Source organism: Plectropomus leopardus, chromosome 4, assembly GCF_026936395.1.
Source record: "Plectropomus leopardus strain MGB_pleo_1.0 chromosome 4, ASM2693639v1, whole genome shotgun sequence".
NCBI lineage: Eukaryota > Metazoa > Chordata > Actinopteri > Perciformes > Serranidae > Plectropomus > Plectropomus leopardus.
The window spans coordinates 13,391,140-13,410,231 of record NC_142179.1 but is presented as its reverse complement, the minus strand read 5'-3'; the positions used below and the strand labels follow the sequence as shown (position 1 = coordinate 13,410,231).

At 41.6% G+C, this 19,092-nt stretch overlaps 1 protein-coding gene across 3 annotated transcripts in view; it reads left to right on the top strand.

Moving 5' to 3' along the window:
• Positions 1 to 19,092, top strand: part of sema6a (sema domain, transmembrane domain (TM), and cytoplasmic domain, (semaphorin) 6A) — a 137,317-nt gene that overhangs the window by 49,261 nt on the left and 68,964 nt on the right. For all 3 annotated transcript variants that reach the window (XM_042487874.2, XM_088076600.1, XM_042487873.2), the window contains exons 2-3: positions 8,430 to 8,586; positions 9,476 to 9,593. In XM_042487874.2, the coding sequence (XP_042343808.1) occupies positions 8,487 to 8,586; positions 9,476 to 9,593 (218 nt within the window). In that variant the 5' untranslated portion in view covers positions 8,430 to 8,486. The remainder of the gene's footprint in view (positions 1 to 8,429; positions 8,587 to 9,475; positions 9,594 to 19,092) is intronic.

Genomic DNA, 19,092 nt, shown 5'->3' with positions numbered 1-19,092 from the left:
TATGCTTTTTGATAGCTGAAGGGCTACTTGTGGGAGTGTGTGCATGTGAGGGTGTGTGTCTGTGTCTGTGTGTGTGCTTATATTGGATGCTAGTTTGGCTCTTGTTTTCAAAAAAGACAGGCAGGTTCCTCCCTCCTGCTCCCTCTCCATTCCCTCCTCTTATCATGGCCTCCTGGGTTCAAGCAGACAGCTCCTCCTGTCTTTTCTCTCTGATTTATCAGGCCTGGGCTGACAAGTGTAAACACCTGCCAGAGGATCCTCCCCATTTGGGAGCCCTAGGTGGTTGGATGTGTTCCATTTTTTATCCCATATGGTGGATCAATACATTATTCTCACCTGGCTGTCTTTCTAACCTTCTCTGTACAATCTTCTTCTCTTCTGCTTTTTCACCTCATCCAAAACATCCTTTCCTCCAACCTGCCTGCTAACAGGTGTTACTATGGATGGTGGTCTAAAGCAGTGTTAGTTTTAGCAGTATGGTATTTATGCGGCTGAGTTGTAAAAGTGTACACTTTTAGTGTGGTGTGGCGTGCCGGGTGTTGTGTTCACACCCGCGTGTAAGGTCTGCTTCTGCTCTGTAACGCTGTTAGATTGTCACACAGCAGAAACTGAGTTGCTGAAATTCCCCTGCTGTCATTCATCCACCTGTAAAATCACTTTCCCTTTTATTCACTTCCAGCAATCATGAAAAGCAATACACAGGCAAACTACTCTTTTCTCTCAGGCATGCTTTTTACTGCTTTTATTCATGTTTAAAGCATCAGTTTATCACTTGTAGTATGGAGGCATACTGTGAGTTTAAATTGTTTTTGTCAAGGTTTTGCACTATCCCTTATTCCAAACAAACTCACTTGAATTGCAAAAATGATTACAAAAATTACTTAAGAACTTTAGGTTTGTTTACATGGTGCCCAATAGTCCAGTAATTGTCAAAATAATTGCCCAGTCTCACTTACACACCTCAAATGGAAAGACTGGTCTGACTGGATGGAATTCCCAATCTGGTTGAGAGGGGTGGTCCAAATCATTGATAATCCTTTCACCAGGAAAATATTAACACTTAAAAACCATGTCAGTAACAGTTGGAATCAATAAATTCTTCCTGGGCTTATTTGCCCCATGTTAGGGTAACATTAGGTGACATGGGTGTGTGTGCGCCACACGACGTGGCAAAAGCTTTTTTTTTTGACATGCCTCCTTCTTCTGACTTTGACATAAATTTTGATACATTTAAAAAATATTCAAGGCTCCGCTAATGCTATGTCCCTATGTGAAGGCTTTTTCATTTTTGAAATAGTACCCTTTTTAGAGATGGAATTGTCACTGGACATAACAATCGTCTTTTTTTTTTGACATGCCTCCTTCTTCTGACTTTGACATAAATTTTGATACATTTAAAAAATATTCAAGGCTCCGCTAATGCTATGTCCCTATGTGAAGGCTTTTTCATTTTTGAAATAGTACCCTTTTTAGAGATGGAATTGTCACTGGACATAACAATCGTCTTTTGGTATCAGTAGCAGTAGCCTGCAAATGAGACATTTATACATTATCGTGTTTACCCATAGTCTGCATGTGAGGTGTTTAGGGCTTATCTGTAATTTGTAGCTACAGAAAATAGCCATATTGCACTTACGTTACTTACTACTTCATTGTATTAACAGGCCACTTCTTCTCCTTATATACTTATTTACTGAAGGAAACTTTCTCAATATGGTTAAAAAAAACAACCTCTTTCTTCTTCTGTTACATTTCTGACAGATTAGATGCTTCACTGCCAGTGAAACTTTGCATAAGTCAAAAGTTACAGTCTGATTAAATTCTTTGGGGGTGTGAACACATATCTTATCTGAAGTAATATTGTCTAGTTAAACACAACTTGTGTCTTGATCTACCACAGAACATGTTGTCAGCAGTTTTTATGGAACTGCTTGAAATGAACCTATTGACAGTGATGTCTGTGGATCATCATGAGTAACATGGAAAAATATGTTTCCTCATAATTTGGTTCAAACCACACTTTTGTTAGCACACAAAATCCATGAACTGAAGCAAACACATAAACACTCTTTATGGTACTCCGCCTGCGTCATCTATTACAAAATTCCAATTAAAGATACAAATAGCAGCACCTCCTCCACATTTGGTCACTGGCCACAACTACAACAGAGCATTGCCAGTAAGTCACCCTTTCTCTTTGGCATTCCTGTCATCTGTAAACCCTTCACCACCAATCTGCGGACATTACCCAGACTGCCAAAAATAAACACAAGCAGGCTGCGCTCGTATCGAAGCTGTCAGACAGCATTTACAAGACGCTGCTACTACCTTTGGATTGAACACTTCCTTCCAGATCTGACAAGTACAAAAAGGACAAATCTCTGTTATTTTAAATAGTGACAGTGACATGTTCTGAGGACATTGTGTCCACTTCTGCACAATTTGATCTCGTGGGATGCGACACAGCAATGTATGAAAACAGAACATACAGTACGACTGAATGTGTCCTTAACCAACAGGTCAACTATTCCATACAGCTGTGCTATGTAAATCCATGTATATACATAGCAGCTATTCAGAACAGAACATGTGACAAGGACATAAGTATAGACAGATGGCCATGAAGCAAACAGTGATCAACACACAAACATAAACACTTGAGAAGTCCTCCAAGTTGTAACTGCCCTCCAGAATAACACTCAATCCACTGTGCCCATTGTCTCCAAAAGGCGTGCACTATTCAGAAGGTCAAAGAAGTGTTTTAAAAGGGCCATCTTCAATGCTTTAGTAACTTAGGGTACCAACACCACAAAGCATCAGCAAGTCTAAGCTGAGGTTCCAGATCCTGTTCCCAGTTTGTTGCCCTGTGTCTCAGGTGTGGCTCTACAAGTATCAATACAAAGTGAAAGGTGCTCTGTGACATACAAAAGTGATACCACTACCCATCTTCATCAGTATTTTTGAGGACCTGCTCACAAAAATCTGCCATTATTTACCGCATGCTGTACACGATGCATGTCGCTGACTGACACATATCCTGTACGTCACAGTACACGCCACTGCTATTGTGTTAAATTCAAATTTGTCTCACCTCTTTTGTTTCCGGGATACTGGCATACTATCTAAAATCACACACTGGAGCAGCATGATGCTGCTGTTTGTTGGTTCTGTGTAAAAATGCTAATGTATCATAAAAAAAGGGACTCTGTAGTGGCCCTACAGAGCAACCTCTGTGGACCATGGACAGGACTACATAATTAAACAGAACCAGTGAATCACCATTTTAAAGAAAATGGAACCATTGTCTGGTTTTACACATGTATGGTTGAGCTTTGGTTAGGTTCAGTCTCAGAGATGAATTGGTCAGGGTTTTAATAGAACAGCTGTCAGCTTATTAAAGTCTGACTTTTCACTTACGCATCCAACCACCCGACCTCCTCCCTCTGCGGACTTTGTGGCTGCAAAACCAATGTCACACTACTTCCTCTTTTCTTCCTGATGGACAAGGCAGCTAGATGGCTTTGTCATTTCAGCGTAAACATATGGTGTCTTGGGGAATTTGCTTAAATGACTCATGCTGACACTTTTCCTGGGAGAAAAGTTTCTCAATCAGAAACATCAGTCAACAGGTCTGCTCTGTTATAATTAAATGGCAGCCTCTCACTTCATTGCGCAGTCTGATGGCTTGCACAGTAGGGGCCGTCAGGAAATGAATAGCTTGGACCTTCTTGAGGTTAACTAGTTGTGAGTGTGTGTGTGTGAGTATGTGTTGCCTTACGAAGCTTGATTACTTGTGTCTGAACCTGTGTTTGTTTGCACACTTACCTAGGCAAACGAAACGTCGGTAACATTTCCTTCCTTTCCTCACCTGAGGCCCTGTGTTAGTGTGTATATTTAAGCTCCCACCACTCATAGTTAACGTGTTGATGCTACTGCAGCAATAACATCATTAGGCCTGATAATGTGTTTATTGTTAAAGCTAATGCAGTTTGGGGCGATTGCCCCCATGGGGCTGCTCCATCTGGGGAGTGAAAGTGGCTAAGTATGTGTGTGTCTATGTGCGTGTTTGCGAGTTGAGTTGTATGAATTTGTTTAATAGAGTTGTAGTTTTTCTGTGTTTTCTAGCTGCATTGGCTTCTTACAAGGATACAAGGTGACTGAAGAGTGTGTGTGTGTGTGTGTGTGTGTGTGTGTGTGTGTGTGTGTGTGTGTGTGTGTGTGTGTTCACATGCGTGTAAAGTTATTCATAAGATGGCGTGGGTATGTAGAGGAATTCTGGGGGGTCCTTGTGTTTTTATTACCTGCTGGTGGCCTCCTGCCAGCATCTAGCTTGATTAACTCTCCTGTTTCTGCTTCGACACACACACACACACACACACACACACACACACACACAAGTGCGCGTGCACGTGCACGTGCGCGTACACACACACACACACACACACACACACACACACACACACACACAGTACCAGCTACTTTATCACAGAGTGTGCGGGAGGTGTAAGGGAATAGCAGCTAAGGTTCTCAAAATGTTATCTATTAAAAGCCTGAGGAGGAGGCACAGGGCTCCACTGTTACGCTTTATGTCTTCTCTTTGGTTTCTTTTCAAGGAGAGCTTTTACAAGAGAGGAAATCCACACACACTTCCACCTGCGCAAGTGTGGTTTTTGCTAGTAGGTAATTTATGATTGAAGTTAGAACACATGCAAGCCTTGATTCCCAGATCCCAGTGTTCTCAGTTTGTGTGCATGTGTTTAAGCATGCAGTCTACACTGCTATGTAAGAAGTAGCAGTTTAGATAAAGCTTTAACACACACACACACACACACACACACACACACACACACACACACACACACACACACACATACACACAGTCACTCACACACAAGGAGGCAATTTGCTCTTCTACAAAAAGAGCGTAATTCGGTAAAGACAGACTGCGTCTCACTCCCTCCTGTTACCCATGTGTGGCAGCTGGTAATGAAAGGGCCACTGGAAGGCTTAGGAGTTTCACTTAAGTCGTTTTGTGCTCAATTTATTTCGTGTATCACAGGAGGCAGTGTGAGATGGATCGGCTAACAGTTTTTAGCATCCTATTACACTACATTGATATAGATGGAGGATGTGCCTCGCCTTCAGCTGCCGGCGACTCTCAACACGTGCGAGATAAATGTCTGGAGTGCGATTAATCCCATGAGACTCATTTCAATGACACTACAGCGACTGAATTCACATGGAAGACACAGCTATTATAGTGTCACATTTGATTCTGACATAATCAAGTCCTATCTAGAAATATAATTACAGAATAATTCCCGTACAGAGACAGATCACATTTTGTTTTCATGCTCAGTGCAACCCCCATCCGTCACTGACTGCGTTAGCTCCTGCAGGACAAACCTCCCTGCCTCATGCCACTTTCTGCTCATCAATCAGTCAATTACTGGAGGACTTCCGGGTCAAGGTTCAGGAAATAAACAAATCCTCTTCAGAGGTTTACTGTACTGAATAGAAAAAAATAATTATTCACAATTTGTAGAAAGTTGGAACGCACAGTGTAGCTGGGTCAATCTTCGCTGTATGATAAAGATGAGGGTGAGGGAAAATCCATTTTAGTATTTTTCTCTTCATAAAATATAGAGTGCTGAGCAAAAATAAAACAGTGTAAGGATAAGAGGAGTAGGCCAAGCAGGGAGAAAGGAGGGAGGAGAACGGAGCGGCTTGCGAGATCAAGGTCGTATCCAGGCTTTAGTATTGGTATTCTCCTCAGTGTTAAAGTGATTCTCCCAGTGAATAGTGTTTTCATTCCTCTCCTGAATGAGATTCACAGGAGCAGAGAGAGAGAGAGAGAGAGAGAGAGAGAGAGAGAGAGAGAGAGAGAGAGAGAGAGAGAGAGAGAGAGAGAGAGAGAGAGAGAGAGAGAGAGAGAGAGAGAGAGAGAGAGAGAGAGAGAGAGAGAGAGAGAGAGAGAGAGAGAGAGAGAGAGAGAGAGAGAGAGGAGACAAAGAAAAGAGAAAGTAATTCCCCCTCTCTCTCTCTCTTCCTCCCCCCGTGTTCGTTCCCCCCTCGGACATACAATAGTGAATGAAAATACAGCGTGGGATAAACAACTTTTATCAGACTGAAGCAAATGAAATCGACTATTTTATTCAATTCTTCATCCCCGAAGCATCCCTTACTCTATCTACCTGGCAACATCTCGCCCCTGCAGCTTCAACGGAGGGGAAAAAAAAAGAAGAACGTGCTTTATGCAAATTAAATGCTTTATTCTTGATTAGATTACAGACGCAATAATTGTCTAGGATGATTTATGGGTGTAATTTGTTTGCCACAAACTGCAGTGGAAAAAAGCTCAGTTGCCATGGTGTGTGCAATAAAGACATTACATCAACACAATTTAGGACATCTGCTATAAAATCCACTTCAGGTGGCTCATACATATTACCTTAGAAAATTAGCTTGTTGAGAACACTGTTTGTTATCGAATTTAAAAGTAAGGAATCAAGAAAAAAGCTTCTGTTTTCTGTTTTCTATTGAGTAAGGATAAATAGTCAACAGTTGGTGTTTAAAGGTCCAGTGTGTAGGATTTACTGGCATCTAGCGGTGAGGTTGAACTAACTAAAGAACTAAAACTTCTTACATGTGCCAAGACTGGAGGTAAACTACAATGACTGACACAAAAATGCAAATGGCCATATGCAGAGCCAGTGTTTGGTTTGTCCATTCTGGGCTACTGTAGAAACAACACGGTGGACTCTGTGGGAGAGGACGTGCTCAGTATGTAGATATAAACAGCTCATTTTAAGGCAACAAAACACAACAATTCTTATTTTTGGATGATAATACACTAAAGAAAACATAGTTATAGAAACATAGTTATGAATATTATTAACCATTTTAGCCAATAGATGTTCCTAAATCATACACAATGGACCTTTAAAGGAACAGTGTGTAACATCTATGGGGGATTGATTGGCATCTAATGCTGAGGATTGCTAATTATAACCAGCTGAAACTTTCCCTGGTTAGAATCTCTTCAGTGTTCATTGTTTAGGAAGTTTTTACTGAGAGCCAAATAATCTGCAGAAGTCTCTACCTCACCAAAACAAGCGGACGAAATGATTAAAACTGATGAAGACACCTAATAAAGCAGTTTTGCATGACAAAATCAGTGTTTTTCCTAGAGTCAAATTGTTTAGGGGCTGCTAATTACAGTGGCTGATAAGAAAATTCAAATGAACCTATATTGAACCAGTGTTTGGTTCTACATAGGGCCATGGCAATGCAACATGGTGATCTCCAAAGACTAGGACCTGCTTTGTAGATACATATGGCTCATTCTAAGGTAACAAAAACACAATGATTCTTATTTCCAGGTGATTATATACTAAAGAAAACATTGTTATTATATTCAATCTCAGCCAGTATAACCCCCTAAATCACACACACTGGACCTGTAAAGACATTTACACCATGACTTGAAGCAGAAAGACAATTAATCGGTGCATAAAAATTCACCAGAATGCAGGAAAATCTGGCGTTTCATCTGTGTCCTCCCAAAAGTTGACACGGAATCTTTGCCCTTAGTAGAGATCATATATACGTATGCCCCCCTAAATCCCACTCACTGAACCCTTAAGGTAAAGACTGAGTGCAATAAGAAATGAGATTAAAAAAATAAATAAATAAAAATTAAAGAAAGAGAAAAGCCTGCAGGTGGTTCTTAAATCAACGCTGTAGTAAATTGGTGAGTTTAATAGCCAAACTGATGCACCATATCAGCCTGCGGTAGTCATCAGCCTGTAGGAGTGAAGATGTGGGATTGCTGCCCTTGTAGGAGACTGACAAGTGGGAAATTAGGTACTTGCCACACCATCCCGCTCCATCTCCAGGTACTGCTGATGCTTTACAGCAGGCTAATCTCAACAAGAGCTCTCCCACTTCACTAAGACCCTGTCACATACAGAGAGAGAGAAGCACAGAGATCTTCTCTGCCTGACATCGATCTATGACGTATATTACCAACATAATCCAATTAATTCTGTTTCGCTTGCAATGCGGCTCACTTGAGTCATCGAAAATGCATATATAAATATATCTCTGACAGATTGCAACGAGCCGTGCAAAATGCACAAACAGCTAATTCAGGTGGACTTGAATTTATTTGGCTAACTCCTTTCTTTTTCAGCCTGTCCTCGCACTCTCCCCCCTCCTCCCGGCTTCTGTGTTTCTTTGTTTCACACAAAGAATGCAAAAACCGCGGAGGGAAAGTAATTGAGAAGGCAGTCAGGTGAAAACACATTTGTTTGACGAACTTTGTTTTTTTTTCTTCCTGTCTTTTCCCCCCTCATGCTTTCCTCCATCTCTATCTCTTCATCCCTCTCCATCTCCTTCTCGTCTCCCACTTCTGTCTCTTTGAACAGGCTGAGGTAAATCTGTAGCAGAGGACCAGCAGCAGCAGCAGCAGTGTTGGTGCGACCATGAGGTCAGAGGCCTTGTTACTCTACTTCACGCTACTGCAAATAGCCGGGGCAGGCTTCCCCGAAGACAGCGAGCCTATTAGCATCTCACACGGCAACTGTAAGTATATCGTCTTTCTTTTTTTTCTTCCTTTCCCGCCTTCTTTTTTTTCTTGCTGTCTTGCTTTCTTTCTCCCTTTCCATTTTTCTTTCTTCCTTTCCTGCTTTCATTCTTTCTCTTCTTGTCCCTCCTCTCATTACAAGTCCTCTCTCGCTCTCCCCTTGCGCTCTTTTCGCTCTCCTCTTTGTCTTTCCCCTCTTCAGTATCTCTCTTACTTGTTCTATCCTTTTGCTTCTCCACACCCCTCTCAACCCTTGCTTCCTCTACAAACCCCCCTTCCCCCCACAGCTGAATGCATTTTGGTGGCATAGAGTGTAATTTGGCGCCCAAGGATAGGCCCTCTACACACACTAAAATGAAGGACTTAAAGCAGCATTTGAAACGGAGCCCACCCCACATCAAAGGATAATCCGCTATTTTTCTGTTGGGCTTCTAATGCTGTGTGTGATAGCGTAAACGCTGTTGCAGGCTACAAAGATACGGTCATTGTTTCCTCTGTTTCTCTCTGTTTCTCCTTCTGTCCTGCCTCGTTCTACTCTCTCTGGGCCTGACGCTGTACCCAACACTGCTGGCCAGGAGAGCTGAGCCAGAGCCAGCTCACATAGACCTGCTACTCTATCAGAGCGTCTGTTCAAACCAAACGCTTTCATCCAAAGCCACCAACAATAGAACGATTGCATGGTACGGCGCAGAACAGTTTTAGCCTACAATTACGGTCGCAAGAGGAGCTCAGCCAACAACTGTGGTGGCGTTTTTCTCATCCAGCTGAGACACATGGGTTGACATTTGACCTAAAACCCACAAGACACACTAAATGTTGTTATTACTGCAATTACTGCAGTTATAAATGCAACACATGCAAGAATTCATTTTTGTCCTCTCCTTGCAGACACAAAGCAGTACCCAGCGTTTGTAGGCCACAAACCTGGCAGGAACAACACGCAGCGGCACAAACTGGACATCCAGCTCATCATGATCATGAACAGGACGTTGTACATCGCCGCCAGGTGGGTGATAAGAGCTAATTGTTTAGATTTTTATGCCTCTGCATTGATATGGGTGAAGGCATGATTTTTTTTGGGCGGTCCATCAGTCTCCTTATTTTAAACACAATATCTCAATAATGTCTTGAGGGAGTTTCTTCAAATTTGGCACAAACATCCAGTTTGATAAATGGTTTAACTTACCTAATTTCAGTGGTCGAAGGTCAAAGGTCAAGGTCACAGTGACCTTGACCTTTAAAATTTCCATGTGGACTCAAGGATGAACTGATAACATTTTGGTGGTCAAAGGTCACTGTGACCTCATATATCACGTCTAATAAGATAAATTGATTAAGTGATGACATGTTGTATTCAAAAGGTCAAAGGTCAACTTCACTGTGACATCATAATGAAAACACTTGTCTGGCCAATACTCAATGTCAAACCTCAGGAACAGAAGGAGCGATATACTGAACTGGTTACCCTAATCTTGGGTGTCCACCGTGAAACTGTGTTGATTGCATAGATCCTCTGTGCTGTCGTGTTGAAGATGTGTGTGAAGCATCCATGTTTTAGAATTTGTAGCTTCTTTGCAGCAGCGTCCATGTTTATCAGAGCATTTTCTACTGTCATGGCTGCATGAGTTTGGACAGACATGAATGTAAACAGCAACTTAATTGGATTGTGAAGGCATACAACCATCAACCAATTCTTGCTCTGTTCTCCACACCAAGACAATACTTAAATACTGTTACTATTTCAGGCAGACACTGAAAGACAGATGTAAATTCAAGAAGACACTCCAAATTGCAAGTTTTACTATATTTCTTTGTGAAATAAAAGTGTGGGCCACTGTAGATTGGGATGAATTTAACTGAGTTCTAGCAGGATTATTGAATCTGTCATCGTCTCATTTCATATTACACTTGCTGATTGAAGTTTTAGCTCTGAATGATTTTCATCAGTTGTTGCCAGTTGAGCTTTGTGATCCTGTTTTAACGTGATGATAGCTGAGGGCAGCAAGATTCACAGAAGTTGGGTTATCGAACTGAACTTTGGAGCCCTGCTGTGCTGTTTTCTTTCAGAGTTTTTGGATCAGGGGGGACTAATTCGGAGCAAAATGCTGAGACTTTAAACACTTTGCAGTCTGGACTTTTTCTTCCATTACTCGCAGTCTGCCAAAACCCCCTTTACCTCGTACGATGTCCCTGAAGACTTGAGGCCTGTTTTTGCTAAACACCCAGGCAGACGCCTGCACACATGCACTTATATAGATGAGTTAAATACTAATATCAAAGAAAAGACTGCTTGACATAATCCACATGTAAGATCTAAATGCAATTTAGACAGCCTTAATGCTGTGTTGTCGATAAACAGTGATACAGGACCAATACAGAAGTTTTGAGTCTATTTGTTGGCAGCCCGGTTGCCCTCGCAAAATCGATTCTAAAAAACTCTCTGATTCTATGTCTGGCTGCTTTTCCCCTTCGACTGTCACCTGCCTTTATTGCTTCATGTCTATCCGTCAATGTGTTTTTCACCTGCATGCCTTTAATTTTCTGTGACTCATCTTTCAGAGATAATATAGCTCAATTCCACCATCTGGAGACATGGAGAAAACCGATATTGATTTTGTCTTCTCTCCTGTCTTAATTATTTTAGAAATGTTCATGTTGTTTCACCTCAAGGCAAAGCGAGGGAACTGTAAAAACAGTCAGGTCCACATCCAAAGCATCAAACAGGCGGATTTCCCTTCAAAGAATGTGCAGTATAATATTACAGCAGCATTGAAACAGCCTTACTAAAATGGATCCTTTTCTGTTTGTTCGGTGCCGTCCATGGCTAATTGAGTGGCAGGCTTGATTGGATACTGTTAAAAGCCACAATGGGGGTCTTTCTTTGTTTTTCTCCCAAGCATGTCAAATTAAGTGGCTGAGGGAGGCTGCTGCTTTAAGTGGCAGAGCTTTTTAACATATCTGTGGTCATTAAGAGGAGGTGTGTGGAGAGTGGAAAAGGAAACGGAGCGAAAGAGAGAGCCTGTGTTTGTGTGTGTGTGTCTGTGTGTGTGTGTTGGGGCGCCGGAGACTTTGGTCTGCCTGTCGCCCACCTGCTCCACATGGGGTGTCAGGGGCCTGAGGGGTAGAGGAAAGAAATGAGACAGAGGGTTTATTGCAGGGGTGTGTTTGTGAGAGTGTGCGTGTGTTGGCCAGTTTATGCCGACCAGTTGTTGCATGGATTTAAAAGTGATTTCTTGAGTGTGACATGCGGCTGTATGTTAGCATATGGAGGCACTTTTAGATGGCAAACATGTGTCGATGTGCCAGTTGGGTACGACAGCCTGTGATTGTGCCTCCAGTGTGTTAGTGTGTGCATGTGCGAGGTCACCTGGTGCGTTGGTGCCACACTTGCATACTTGCTTAAAGCAGACAGGAATGTGGACACATGGCCCGAGGTATGTGACCCCTGAATAACTGGAATGGCTGCCTTAGATTAGACCGAGCCGGACGACCGCCATTGATCCTGACACAGAGAAGAATGTCCGAGTCAATAACATGGACCCACAAAATGACAGCGAGATCCACCGTGGCTAGCAGGATATCGATGAAGACATGTAAAAGTTGAATGACAAACAGTTTAAGGCAAACAGCGGAGACAATCACCACTTCAGAAATCAATGTGAAAGCGTGCCAACAGTCAACCCAGCAAGTCCAGAGCTACGAAACAACGAACAATGCTGCAGAAGAAAAAAAAACTAGGCAACATCAATAGTTGCTTTTATGATGGTTGTCCAGTCAAATGACTTGTTTATTCTGGGGCCAGCATCACACAGCTTTGCCATCATGCCTCTAGACCAGTGAGCCTCAGTTCTTGGTGCGCAGCAGCTTGCAGATGGCCACTGTGAACGCAGTCCAAAGCTCAACACTGTTTCAGGCTGTTTTTTGAATGGCTGCTCAGTGTATTAAATCCCTTTGGCTCCTGTTTTGGCGCTGGCAATAAAATCACAAGATTTTTAGGCTGTGAGATGCATACAAACACAGCAACTGATGAAATTGTAAATAGACAAAAGTGGCTTAATCCATAGAGGGAAAGAGGCAAGTCTTTGGCAACGGGAGGAACTCAGCAACAGATGCAGTGATTGATAATTCATCCATGGGTTTGAGCCTTGAATGAAATGTATTGATTTGGTGAAATCAGGCACTCTTTTTGCAGTCCTGTGTTCAGCTATTATACGCGGGCAGTTATAGAGGAAAATGGCCTCCACTGATGAGGTCGTGGCTTTTCCAATATGTGTAAAATATCATTAGTTCTCTTAGATTCATATATATTGAGCGCTGATTATGAATTCAGTACATGAATAGTTTAGTTCCTCAATATTCTGATTCTTATTCCATGACTCACTTTCCATCAGGTGCGTTATCCAGAGGGACAGAACAGCCTGATAAGATGTCAGACAGCTGTCTTTTCATATGCAGGCGATCAAAAAGCCTTTTGTTTGTTCCGTTTTAACAAGACAGGCATCGGACTGCTCAGCCCAGTGTTGATTTCTTTCACTTTTTTTTTTAAATTATCAAATGTCGGCTCTGAAAAAGAGCAATTCATAACAACTTCTTTATATCACAGATGCAGTCGCACACAGAGAAAATAGTTATGAATCATAGAGTGTTTGTGAAGTCGCTGATGAACATGAGGTTCAACCTTGTTACCAAGTGGGCTTATGTGCAGCTGCTGTTTCATGCAATTTTATGGCAGTAATCAGCTGTACATTACCCATGATAAAATGAGACATGATGTGTGTTAAAGTATGGGTAATAAACATAAAAAACTTCTTCATGTATAAGCTCAGTGCTTTATGTGTGTCTGCTGTCATGCGTGTTTTAGGTGTTTAGCAGCAGAGTCACGTTCAGTAAAAGCAATAAACTGTTCTTGATGCAGTGAGAGATCGACGCAGGAGCATTCCTATCCCAGCAATCCATATTTCATGGTCAGGATACACTATATACAGCATTCAGAGGGAATTCATCACAGTGCAACGGGAGATTTATCATTCTGATCTCTGGAAAATATCTGTGTGTTTGAGTGTGATGAATATGGGCGTGAAGGTGTGTCTTCAGCTGAGACATAGCTAGTCATGTCATGTCCCTCTTCACTGTGTGTGCGCAGCCCTGTCACCAGAGGAAAATGTTGACTTTGTAGATTTCTGCAAACCACGGATATGTTACATTTGCATGTTTCATATGTATCATATTGACATTTCTGAAGTGAGATAGTATACGACCTGACCTTGTCGTAGGAAGTGGAGGGTATGGTAGACGGTGTGACACTGAGGCGAGACACCTAAGATGTAGACCGCTGTTCATGACCACCAAACAACAAAATCATTTCTGTGTTTCCTGTGGCTGATTTGATAATCCATTAATGAGTGTAAGTATTTTTTTATGAAAATCAAAATTCTGTGATTCCAGCTTCTTAAATGTGAATATTTTCTGGTGTCCTCTATGATTGTAAACTGAATGTCTTTGAGATGGTTTACAAAACAAGACATTTAAGGACGTCATCTTGGGCTGGAAACATTGATCAACAGTTACAGTAACATTTTATTGACCATACAAGTTATGAATTATCAAAGAAATAACCAACAGATTAATAGACAGCAGAAATAATCATGCACCCCTACTGGGGACACGGCTGCATAAAAGAGTCAAGTATTCAGCCAATCAGATGAGTTGTTAACAAGACAGTTGTTTCACCATGTTATGATAATCAATAATTAAGATAATTTGGTGCACTCAGATGTTTACAATAGAAAGATTTGGTAATCTTTCTTCTCTAAATACATTTGGCTTACATAGTGTTTTTATTTTGTTTAAACCATCATTATCTAGGTGAGGAAAAAGAGAAATAGTGGTTGCTCTGTATAGTCAATCATACATCAAAACATAAGGTTGGGTGCTCATGGAAAATGGGGACCAGTAGATACACAGGAAGGAAATCCAGGCACTCCAAAAAAATGTAAACGAGGAAGGAAATATTAAAAAGTCATTCTTATAATAGCTAAAACATTGTAAGAGCCAAATGTTATAATCTCACTGCACGTGTTTCTCTTCTTGTTTGACTTTTTCTCACACAATGTCACCACGTTCCAGGATCTCAGCAGCCTAATGTTATTGTTACAAATAAAAAAACCCAGGTTGTATAAAACTAGAAATTCCATTTAAGAGGACATGAAGAGAATGAGACAAGCAGAAAAGGAGACGGACACTCCTACATAATTATGCATGTGTGTGTGAATGTGTTACTGTATAGCCTGGCTAGTGAGCATGCCCCAGGTCTCTCCACATGCAGGGCATAGTCGCCATTCCCGGCCCTCAGTCGGTCTTCACCATGGTAACACCAACCACACTCTGTTTACACCCCTCTATGAGGCTGGGAAGCATGGGAACCAGAGAGAGAATGTGTATGTATGTGTGTGGGAGAGAGAGAAAGAGAGAGAAAGGGAGAGAGAGGAACAAAATTTGTGGTTGCCGTTAGTGCTCACACAGAGACACAAACATCGCACGGAGAAACACACACTCAAATATCCAGATTACCTTCTTCTCTCAGTTGAGTCCTCTGGAACAGTCGAGCTGCTGTGGCCACAGTTCTTCCCTGTCGGGTCTCTTTGGGTCTCGCAGTGGAGGCCACTAGAGTCTCCATTATTGTAGCTGCACCAAATCCTGTTAAAACCCACTAATGACTGGGATTACACGGTTGCCTCCTCTCCCTCTCCTCGCAGCACCAGCGACATCCAGCCACGTCCACACTCTGAAACAAAGCTTGCAGCTCCAGTAGTCGTAATCACCTGAATTAAAAGTTGGAACAAGTTTCCATTCAAAACCTAACTCTGAAAATATGTAAAATACCGTCTTTCTCTGAAGGTTTTGACATTTTTAGCAATTCATCCAGAGAAATGTTCTTATTATATTCAGGCTCTTGAATTAGTGTGAAGTTGTTGTAACAGCAGGAACTGAAGTTACAAGTTGTTGTGGCTCCGGTTAGTTAGAGAGGAGCACTCAGAGTGTTTGTGGCAGGCTAGATGATGTGTTTTGATATCGAGATTCCGATACAAATACTTCTTCTTCTTATACATACACATTGTTAGGTTATTGATTTTTTCCCTCATATACTTGAGACTTGCTTTCATCAGGCTGTGATTCTGTAGTTTGGCTGCTATCAGGACCTAAAACAGTAAAAGCTGTCAAGCAATGGACAATCTCATCTAAATATCAAAATGTATATATACTGAGGATATTGTGCATTAAACATTGTGGTCTAATCTATTACATCCCTTTACCATGAAATGGAAAATGTTAGTATTGCTTAAGGGCTTGTTCAGTTAGTTGTGGTGCACATAATTAATTCATTATCACAAATTAAGTTATTTAAACTCTCTTCGGGCATTGATTATACTCTTAAAAATTAATCTCTGTTCATCAAAATTACATGGACCCTATTTAGAACTTTTTCCATGAAAAACATCTTAAAGTTTCTGTATGCGACTTTCAGGACATTGATATAGTAGCAAACCACTATTTGCTGTGTAAAGATATAGTGGTGTTATGGTGTCCTGAGCAGATAACTTATTCACGCTACCTCTGTTTGTGTGCATCAGAGCGTCATTGTTTGTTGTTGTGGTAGAGTTTGTGTGAGTATGTTGCACAGGATAGTTAATCGCCGCCGTTCTGCACTGTGCTTTTATGGCAGTTACTGCCATCCCGGCCCACGGTGTTGTTGTGGCAGTGTAGTGTCCACGACAACATTCATTGCTAGGTTAACAGCATTAGCTCTGTTAGCAGTGTTGCCATTGTTAGTGCTGTTTGCATTGTTAGCACAGATAACTGCTAGCCGCCAGCCCAGCTGACGTCATTGGTACACTGCAGTTTCAAGAGGGAAATGCTCAGCCATTGCAATATTTCGCTCATGGTGCCTTGTAGTGTTTAAAAAAAACAACAAAAAAACACTGTATAGACATTAGACAGTTTAAATTTAATTTCAGGGGGGTCTTTAAAAGCACATATTATATATTGAGAGCATAAATTACTCATTCCCTTACTTACTGGGCTCTTTAGCACCCCACCCCAAAGAAGAGATGTGAATAATATTTTAAGACTAATGGATACATTTCAATCAATAAATGTAAAATAAGCCACCTTTTTACACGGTTGGTATGCCCAACTGTGCTAAGTGTGCATGCCCCTCACCCCACTGACCCAGCTACACTAAAACACAAATACAAATACACACTCACACACACACACATACACACACACACACACACACACACACACACACACACACACACACACACACAAAAGGAGATGTGGAGAGAATGTAAAAAAACGTAATGAGAACTTCAGCCTTCAAAAAGAACAACCTGCTTCGGCGTGGGGGTGAGTGAACTCTGGCTTGTTGTATTTCATGCCACCACATCACCGAGGGCCTCTCGGTGCCCTCAGCCCATTCACAACCTCAACAACTCCCTTCACAGCTCAAAGGTGCCTGCTGGCTTCCTCAGTTCCCTCCCATACACTTTGTGAAGAGGATTTGAACCAGGGAAAGCCAAAACAATGTACAATGGACCCTCCTCTACCTCCCATGATCCAGTTATGAAGAGAGAGGAATATGGGTGATGAGAGAGAAAAGGGGTGGGAGGTGGAGAGGAGGGTGGACGTGCAGGCATTTAGTTTGTGGAAAGAGGGGTGGTGGCAAAAGGTGCCGGGTGCATGCTAATCGAGTTCCTCTCCTTTCTGCTAAAAGAGTGCAAGATAGTTTGACAAAGGACCAGCAGATGGACTGAGCTGGCCCGTCGTCACCCTAGAAGAAATGCGCTGTTATGAGAACGACATTCTTCCACACAAAGCCCCTGTGTTCTCTTGGCTATGCATGGCTACATGTCCGCCAAAGACCCTCCATGTCACTCAATCTCACACACTTGCCCGCACTCAGTTGGTCTGCTGTCTTGCCTTGATCATTCAGCCCTTTCTCTCTGTCTGTACCCATCCTTTTACAGTCACTCCATATTTGTGTCTAACAGGATATTTGCATACCTTCCACCCTACTCACACATTTTTGTCGCAGAATTTCGGGAAATGTGGGGCCAACGCCAAGTGATTCACATTGTCAACCAATGTTCTGCACTCACTGGCTGTCAAAGGCTTTCATTTAATTATTTTTGTTTGTTTGTTTGTTTTTTTAGAATCTCATGGTGTTTCGATTTTTTTGTAGCAGACACAAAACAGTACACCCTTATGTTTTGTATAAAAGTGCCGTGCCATCCTCAGAGCATGTTTGATTCATAGTTTACGGTTGAGAGATGATGGGAAGGAGAATAATGACGAGCAGCAAAACATCTTCTAGTGAATTTCAGTAAATGAAGTGAACAGTGTCCAAGTAAAGGCCTGGTCACACCAGACAAATTCTTACTGTAAATTTGAGTCTGAGAATGATTTGAACCAATTAGATTTGGGTCCAGTCCAGTGGTTGGCATAGATCAGAGGTTTTCAAACTGTGAGGCTCCCCAAGGGAATGCTGGAGAGTTGTAGGGAGGGTGCACAGGGGAAAATCTGATGTCCCTTCCAAATTAACGTCCATAAATCTGCTTAAAGTCATTGAAGAAGATGCTCCTTATAACTCAGGAACATGCCTGAGAATCATTACATCCTTAAAGAAGTATTTCACCGCTGGAAAGATGGTCTTTTTAAAAAAAACAGGCTGTCTATGCAGCTTTGAAATTGTTGCGACATGACCAGAGAAAACAGAGAAAAAGGACTGTGGCAGAAAACCTACCAGAATGTACTACACTGCACCAATAAACACTCTTGCTGGTAGATGACGCAATGAAAGCTTGTCTGTTTGTAGAGTAAACAATATGGCAGCCAGCTGGTAACAGATGATCTCAAATTACAGTTACAGCTACTTTGGCATACTTTTTTAGTGTTAACTTGCCAAAATACAAATGAATGAATGAACAAATACAGGCTAATAAAAATGGGATTGAAGTCGTAGCCCACTGCTCACAGAGATGGGCACAGTGTCACACTTATAAAATCCTTTTATAGATGAATTCTGGTGTAGTTTGAATGGGTTCAAAACTACACAAATAAGATTCCTGATCATTTCTGATAATTTTGTTGGATCTAGTTTTACACATATGGTGTGAGTGGTTCAAAATTCACAGGTTGAAAGAAAGGAGGAACATAATCTATTGTTAAAGAGGTGCTGACCACACTGAAAATAGAGGTGTGAATGAAAATAATCGCACACTCGTAGCCATGATGCCAAAAAAGTATTTTAATTATTGTGCTTTATTTGCAGAGCACATCTGTGGCCTTTCCCTTATTTAACTTTGTTGAGCTGTAGTCATATTAAAATGGTAAATTAATAAAAATTAAAAAAAAAATTGCACTGTGGCTTTTTGCATTCACACAGTAATTCAACTGTGATGGTAACTCAGGCAGTAGTTAGAGGGAGTTATACTCATAGTGAA